At 31.8% G+C, this 9,209-nt stretch overlaps 1 protein-coding gene across 1 annotated transcript; it reads right to left on the bottom strand.

Moving 5' to 3' along the window:
* Positions 1–2,558: 2,558 nt before the first annotated feature.
* LOC127719119 (uncharacterized) lies at positions 2,559–6,132 on the bottom strand. Its single transcript, XM_052225142.1, has 2 exons — positions 6,064–6,132; positions 2,559–5,915 (listed from the first exon to the last, which is right to left on the bottom strand). Exons 1-2 carry the CDS (start codon positions 6,130–6,132, stop codon positions 5,004–5,006), a joined length of 981 nt encoding a protein of 326 aa, XP_052081102.1. The 3' UTR covers positions 2,559–5,003.
* Between the last annotated feature and the right edge of the window lie 3,077 nt (positions 6,133–9,209).

The following is a 9,209-nucleotide window of genomic DNA, read 5'->3' as shown; positions in this document are numbered from 1 at the left end:
AAATCAGAGAAGAACATATACATCTCGAGATAAAATTTCATCTGGGAGAAGAAATACTGCTGCCATATGTTGATAATCCTGAACAGAATAGACAGTGCTGCGAGTAACACTTAAAATGTCGTAGATCAGTAAGTGAAATTGATAATCAAAGTTTTTTTGATATATATGCCTTTACAAGTTTGCAATAAAATCCTCAAGTTGTTTCGAGTCTTTCATCAATCATTTTATGTTTGGGTATGCAATAATTTTGAATGCTATTAAACCTTTACTGTTTAGTCCATTTTTTGTAATATACTTTTAGCGTGGTTTGGTTCTTAGATATCCCGCCATTGTATTATTGTGCTATGGTAAATTATTGTATTCTTGTCTCTCATTTTTGCTCATGTACTCCGTCTATATAGTGGTTATATGCCATTTTATTTCTCTTTGTTGAAATAGATATTTGTTTTAATGTTGAATATTGGATTATTTTACAATGTTGACTGTTGTTTCCCAATTTTTGACATTTTTACCGTTTATATCTGTTAATTTTTGCTCACATAATGTTGTCAATATATTGAAATTATATGTAACTGTCATACAAGTGAGAAATTCAACTAGCTATAAAACCAGGTTTAACGAACCATTTATAAGTAAGGAAATACCTGTACCAAGTCAGAAATAAGATTGTTTTTCCGTTCGTTTAAAAGGACTTTCCGTTTTGAATTTCTCTTTGAGTTCAGTATGTTTGTTATTTGACTTTTTAAACTACTAGTATATGAAATAATTCAATCGCTATTGCCATGATGAAAACACAAAGGAGCAAGTTTTCTGGTGTCCACTATGAATAATAGACGACATATTCTACGACCCCATCAAGCAGAACCGTTTTCATATCATATGAACAGAACACTTTTTCGTCAATTATTTCTTTCAGTAATTTTTTAACACAGCGTAGCACATCAGTTGTTAATGATTATAAATAAAATAATAAGTTTTTTTCAAGAAGATTAACACATCCTACGACTTGCGATTTTGTATTATCTTTCTTCATATCCTCTCATTAGGTAATTTAATGTTTGTTGAACGCGTCTATTCCATCGAACTTTCAATCAATTTTACCACAGATATCGGCAAATCTTCGTCATATCTTGAGTTGCATAAAGAAGTTGACAATGAGGACGTTTAAGAACAAATCTTTACGATAGAAGGGATGATTTTAGCTGCCTAATTATAAATACCGTATATACATACCTTATTGAGACAATTTTTGCGTTGGTCTAATTATGTAAACCCTTACCATTATTATCATTCTTGCTAGACTTGCTGTAATGTAATAGATAAAGTAAAAGCCATATTTTAGCAAGTCATACGATTATTATTAATTTGACTAAAGGAGAATGGCATACCGGTACCAATTTTTCTGCCCGAGATGCGCATTTCAACAATTTGTATCTCTTTAGTGATGATCAAGTCAAAAATATATAAAATTCTTAAACCTTTTTGAAAATTGTAGAACTGATAAAACTGAAACATGTGAAAAAGGACAAAAACTATAACCAAAGTCGGGTAATGATTCAGTGCTTTCCATGAGAGAGAGGGCATCAGTGGTCAAGTGGTCTAAGTAGTTCTACTACTGTAATCACTAGCCAGTCAACACTGAGGTTGTGAGTTCGAACCCCACTCGTGCGGGTGCACTAAACTCCGATCTTAATTGACTAGGATTGTCAGTTTTCCTATCGCAGGTCGGTGGTTTTCTCCGGGCACTCCGGGTTCCTCCACCTATAAAAACTGACCGCCACGAAATGGCTCAAATGTGGCGCTCAAACGTGGCACTAAAACACCAACAATCAATCAATCAATCCATGAGAGAGATATATTCCTTTATTGAAATTACTTTCTAAAATTTTGTAACATCAAATTTCGACAACACGATTTCCGTATTTTCATGAAAGTACCGAAGTACTGGCGAATATATGTTATTTAGTTCACATCGAATATGTTCTTTTTGTGCTAGGCACAAAGTCATCCTCTTTTTCCACATATATCTTTGAAAGCAACTTATTGTCTTGTGAATAGTGCATGCATAAGAGGATACGCTTACCACATGAATGCAACTGGTCTCTCTTCGTTTGGAGTTCTTGCAAATCCCCATTCTGTTCTTGTTTCTTTGAATTGTCTTTTCGATCGATTTATGAAACTTGACCTTCGGTAAAGTACTGTTGTCTAACTGTATCACTAGATTGTGATATGAATTTACAAATCGACTGTTATAATCAAAGAAACATGTCTGTTTGTCCTTCGGATCACCTGATTTTAACCGGATTAAATCGGAATTAATCGCGTGCAATATCATGATAAGTAACGACATTTCTGTTTATTGTTTTACCATGTCGTTTCTGATTTTTTTTTTTGGATTTGATTGCTCCGGATTCGTGGATAATAACTCAAACAAATTATGTTCAAGTGCTTGACTATATGCTTAAAACCTTGTTATGTCTCAATAATCTCCTTTTTTATTTTCAAAGCAATTCCAGCAGAACATTTCAATTTTTTTTTTATTGCAGCAACAAAATGCATAAACATAAACATTCATTTTATTTCAAACATTAAACAACGTACAGTCAAATAAGTTTTTTAAATCAAAACAAAAATTAAAGTTTTTCATAGTTTTAATTTGAAGAAAAAAAACCACACACAAACATTATAGTTTCTATCGATTTCAATATGTTTAAAGCCTTGTGTATAAAAACTATCAAAAAGTAAAATCACAAAAATACTGAACTCCGAGGAAAATTCAAAAAGGAAAGTCCCTAATCAAAAGCTCAAACACATCAAACAAATGGATAACAACTGTCATACTCCTGACTTGGTACATGCATTTTCTTATTTAGAAATGGTGGATTGAACCTGGTTTTATAGCTAGCTAAACCTCTCACTTGTACGTATTGAATTGAATTTAATTAGAATTTCAATAGCGAATATTGTTAACCTTCTATAATTTCTATAAATCTGATATTAAATAGAACTTTTCTGGGTGTTGAAGAACAATTGACGCTGAATTCGATTTTCATTGGAATCCTATCAAAACAGAATGATATATCTTAAAGTTGTCATACCTATATTAAATATATTTCTTTATAAAAAAATGATTTTCCAAATTTAGGATTTCTTAGCAAATGGGTAGTTTATACCACTCTTTTATAATTGTTGGTTTTTTGGTCACTTTGAAAAAATCTATTACAACTTATAGCAATTTTTGTTGAAATCTAAGCATTTGAAGCTTTTTTTTTACAAATTTGTGAGTTTTGACCAACTTAAATTTTTTCCCCTCTTTCCATAAAATCCAAAGCAAACATTTTTTGACAGAATTACTTTTTGACACATACATAAACAGTTTATTCAATAAATTAAGTAAAAATACAAATTATGGAAACTTTAAAGTGTACTAAGGACTCATCGTTTCGTTTGTTTTCAAAATTTTCATAATAAAAAAGACTACAGACAATCGCTAAAAATGACCACGAGATCAATCCATCTTCACTAGGCAAGGTACAAATATAGTTCCTCCAGAATTATGTCTGTAAAGGATTCTTCTTCGATATAGACTAAGAATATTTATTGAATCCAATTAAAGAGCCCATTTTCGAGCATATACATACATGTATATACATAGGATTAATTATATTAGATATATTACATAAAAAAGAATGATTAAATAACTATACTCCATACCAGATGGTGTTTGAAAATAAATAAAATAGAATTTTAACCGTCTCTAATACATAATAAATAAACTACATCACTACTACATGTATATTAAGTTTCTGGAATGCAAATTATCTCTTATTTCAAAACAAGTACTTATAAAACTTGACACTGACATATTAACATTTTCAGACTCACATAACATTAAACAAATAAATTGTTCATACTTTGACATATAAAGGAAGTTTTTAATTTGTATGCATGCGTTCCTTTTCTTATGCAGTGCATTCCATAAAAAATGAAACTCGTCTTCAACCTGCATATTATTACACTGCCCACACAATCTTTTATCTTTATCGATTTTTTTTGTATCTACGTATATCTTTCTCAATAGCTAACTGATGAGCTCTGATTCTAAGTTCGATTTGTACGAAGTATTTTTTTGCTTTTAAAAATCGAGAAAATAGAATAAATTAGGGATTAATGGGTCAGGGTATTTTCTAGAATTTCCTGATCTTTCAATCGAAAATGCTATGAATAAATACTGAACCTCTACCTAGTCTAAGCGTAGTTTAATTTCATTGACACTGAAAAACAGGAAGGTCTCCCGGGAATTTTATCGGTCAAAACAGTCTTTTGAGAAATATTCATATCTTGCTAGCACTTTAAATTCTGGGGTTGAGAATATTTTAAAACTGATAAGTACTGTTAAACCTCTTTAAATATCTTGAATATTTTTCTTTGTGAAGGCAGTTGCAGAATGCGCTAAAATATGCTTCATTATGTATATGTACTATCTATTCATTCAAATAAAGCTTGTACTCGTTTTCAATGTCTTGAATACCTGATAACAGACCTGTAACATCAAAAGGTTTTAAAACGGAAAACATTCTTTTGATGGTTTCAATTTCTTAAACACCAGTTAATGACTTTGCACGTAACAAAAACCAAAAATTCGCAGAAATGGAACAACCATCTAACTTCGGTGATCTTTCAACAGCTTCCTGTAACAACAGCATTGCACGTTTCATTCCGTCTGTATTGTTTTGTTTGTGGAAATATAAGAATGTAAGATAGCGTATAAATACTATTGGAGTTCCAATAGAAAAGAACGTATCGATTAATCACAGGTCTTCGTGAAATATAAAACTATCGTCAATTTGTACATCCCTTTGAACACAAAAAGATCTGATCATTGAATGTCTTAACCTTTTGAGGAATTGTCTACTTGGAACTAACGTGTTTTCAAAAGTAGTTTGCTTGACTGCAGATAAGTCCATTAAGATAGACATTGTATATAAATCACGAGATAAAATCTACTCTGAAAGTTGAAGTATATCATTCATCTTACGATATTCCTGACAGGTGTAGAAAAATGCTGCGAGTAGTAACCAACCTGACACGGCATCGCTGTTTAAATTCAACAACAGATGGAATAAACATTGTTTATATTGAGAGTAATACTGCTTATTACTGCTGTGCGGTAAATCAACTGAACGCATTTTAATAGAAGTTGCTTTACTTCTACAGAAGTCTAGTAACGCAATTGCATAGATGTTTTTGAAAAATGTTGGACAGTTCTCATTTAGAATCCTGTAAGCAAAGAAACTCAATGATCTGAATGATATATCTCCAATACATTGTGCACAGTTTGGGATATTCAGTGTCATCATGGTTTTATCGAATTCTGAAATGACACGTAATGGTTTCGAAATATAGCACTTGGCATGACGTAAATCATAAAGTAAATCCAATGACAAAAGTACTTCCCATATATTTCCTATAAGAAGTCTTTCTATAAAAATTCCAAGTTGTTTTCCAACTTTTTCTGACAATCTTCCTTCAATCATATTATGTTGAGGAATAAAATAATTTGGAATATAATTACATAAAACAAAATAATGGAGTCGCTGTAAGCATAAGGAAAAGCAACGCAACAAGTTTTCAGGTACCCAATATGAGCATTCGACTTCTTCTGAGACCCAGAAAAGAACCGTTTTCATGTAATATGAACATAAAAGTTTGTTAAAAATATTAACTTTGTCAATGATCTCTTTTAGAAAAATCTTTAACAAGGCATAGCACAACAGCTGACTGTGGTTGAATGAGTGTACTAACAGTTTTTCAGTTAGAGAAAATGAAAACCTCCATTCAGAGTTGTTTTCTTCAGAAGGAGGAGACTTACTTCCTACGGGTACTAATAACACGCCTTCATTGCGTTGCCTCTGCTATCAAATCTGACAAAGGCCATTTTCCGCATCTATTTCTGTGTAACCAACGTTTTGCAATTGAAGGCCATTCACGACAAGGAAGGCATAGGACACAATCCAAATCCGCAATTCCTTTTAGTGCTGTAGACAATGCTGGACCCTGAACCTTTAACAGTGTTTGAACATCCACATTCAGTATTTCAGTAGTGACAGACAAATTAGGATCTTCCTCCATAGCTTGTAAACTCGTTTGTTTTAAACTGTCGTTTTTTAAGAGTAGTCCTTCCACTGTCTGTATAACATCAATGTCGTCTATAAGATCACTATCATTAGTAACTTTGATTAAAGCAAAACCTGGCAAAGCATTATCTGTGTCTAGAATGAGATGCTTTTCTTTTGTATTTCTTAGCTTTTCTTCAACCATATAGGCATACAAAAGCCACATCAAATCTAGGTCACTACCAGGAAGATCAAGACCCTCTGCTTTACTGCCGCTGCTAATTAATCTTACGTCTCCCACGTTCAAGCAGTCATCAAAGCATTTATAAAAGTATCTTCTATATTTGACCACTTTTTCCGATCCAACAACAACATCAGAAAGGTAATGATATAATTTGACAGACAAGCATGGTAGGTCATTTTGATTATCCATTATTGAATAAAAGCTTAAATCTTCAAGCTGCAAAAGAAAAATAAACTATGATATTTAAAAAAACACATGATGAATTCTACAACGCATATCGAGCTAATTAACATCTTTGAATTGAGAGATTAACATGTTATCAATAAAAGGTACACACCCTATGTATGGATATACCAAGCTCAAGACCGGTTAGATATTTATAATAATATCAACGTAGACATTCAGCTGTAGGTAACACATCACTCTAAATAAATACATAAAATTAAACAAAAGGAAGACAAGAATAAGCAAGGTCTATAATATATTGAACACCACTTAAGAATTCGTACTGGAATGCTAGAGCCAATTGAAATCGTAGGGAGAAATCATAGATGACGAATGTTTATTTACTAATTCAAGATGGATTTCAATTGAGGAACAATTTCAATTTGATCGAATCAAGCTTTGTATACATGATTGAAAATCAAAAAATTAAGAATTAAAAATATTTGAAATAATTTCACTTTCTAACATTAAATACGAGGTTTATCTCTGAATAGATTAAAACCTTTTCAATTTGATATCATCTTTTGCAGTCTTAATGCAAAAGAAAATGTAAAATGAAGGACAGCATTTTTGCAGAATGGTCCGAAATAAATACACACGAACACAAATGCAGCTTACAGTTTTCGCGAATGTGACCTACCAAATTAGACTATTTGCCGGATTTGTAATAACATAAGCAACACGACGGGTGCCACATGTGGAGCAGGATCTGCTTACCCTTCCGGAGCACCGGAGAACACCCCAAGTTTTTGGTAGGTTTTGTGTTGCTAAGTCTTTAGTTTTCTATGTTGTGTCATCTGTCTGTTTGTCTTTTTATTTTTGGCCATCGCGTTGTCAGTTTGTTTTCGATCTATGAGTTTGACTGTTCCTCTGCTATCTTTCGTCCCTCTTTTACATGAATATGCAAATCATTAAAAATACATCAGCAGAATAAACAAATGTAGAAGTATGTTTACTTTGTTATCTATACAATGCCCAAATTGAACTGTAAAAGGATAAAACATTACCAGTTATCCATACAGAAAATCAATTAGGATAAAAGGCCAAATGTAACAAATAATGCCCGAAGCAAAATATATCACTCTAGTATCTTTCGCCTCTCTTCTACGACGGCTTTATCGCATTAATAATCGGATTATACCCTGTAACAATTGTTTTGATGATTGATTGATCTTTCAGAACCCACCTGTTATATCTATTGTTAATTTGTTCTCGTCCTGAACATGCATGAAATATTTGTGGACGTTAAGAAACCAACTATCAATCAATCAATATTACAGATTATATTTTATTTCATGTTAAAATAGGTTATAAATGTTTTATTTACATGTATAGATAAGAAGATGAGGTATGATTGCCAATGAAACAACTATCCACCAGAGACCAAATAGAAGTAAAAACTTCACGTCACTGTAAAAAAGTAAAACCAGTTAAAAGAAAAAAAAAACACAGCCTCCTTTCATAGAACCATATAACTGTTGAGTAGAACACATTGGGTATTCTTACTTGTTGTGATTTTCTCTGCTTTCAGACATTCTTCTTCATAGTCAGCTTCTAATAACCCATTTTGAGTAATCCTCCTTTGCAGTTGGCTCCTTATCTATTATCTATGTTTGTCCGATTTGTTAGTATGTTTATCTTTACTTCCAATAAACATATTGTTTTTAAGTGATGTTAAAAGTATAAACTCTCTCAACTCTATCTAAACGTGATACGGTGTCGAATCTGAGAGGTACAACTATTTTTTATACTCTGAAATTATACATTGTTTTCTATTCCACTTGAAGCACGGCAGTTCTTTTATGTTATTTTCACTAATACATCCTATTAAAATTTCTAATTCTCGTCAATCACTCAACAAATATACCTAATATAATGTGAGGTGAAAAAAGACAAAAATGTCACATTACTCACAGCAGTTTACATTTTTCGATAAAAAACACACAAATGCACTCATTCCTGACTAACGAACACTGTCAAAATTACTACTAAATTCATATTCCCGTCATATGCTATTTGCATGTTTTCCACTACATGGAAAACAAAAGATTGAAATTATATATCTATACATATAATTAAATCATTTTACTTTAAATTTCTTTTTGGCTTAGAACAATGTCCTTTTTCGCCGTGTCAAAACACTTCATGAATTCTTAACAATTACAGATATCCAATACAATTAACTATGCAAAGGGTTATATTGAAAATGTATTTGAATATATATTAAGTTTTATTTAACCACGATAAATATTAAATTTAAACATTTATTTTAGAAGACACACGTCTAATAGTTTTAGTAAATGCGTTAAGTACAGATGAAAAAAAAAAAAAAACAAACCAAAAATACACACATTTCTCAAGGTATCGATATTGAAATATATTACCGTGTCATTGATAGAGTTAGTGTTAAGGAGTTCAAAAATAAATTTTAAATAGGGGAACCCAAAGGTTAATTGGGTGTACATATATAGTCGCCTTAACCATATTCGCATTGGTAGCAAAACCTTTGACAACATGGAACGTCTGTTTTGTAGGCAGGTATGGTCAGAATGAGATCGTTAAATCTATTGATACTCAAGAAGTATGTGCCACGTTGTCTACACATTAAAACCCATTGAAACTCC

Source organism: Mytilus californianus, unplaced genomic scaffold, assembly GCF_021869535.1.
Source record: "Mytilus californianus isolate M0D057914Y unplaced genomic scaffold, xbMytCali1.0.p SCAF_10, whole genome shotgun sequence".
Lineage (NCBI taxonomy): Eukaryota > Metazoa > Mollusca > Bivalvia > Mytilida > Mytilidae > Mytilus > Mytilus californianus.
This window is presented reverse-complemented; position numbering and strand designations above follow the sequence as displayed.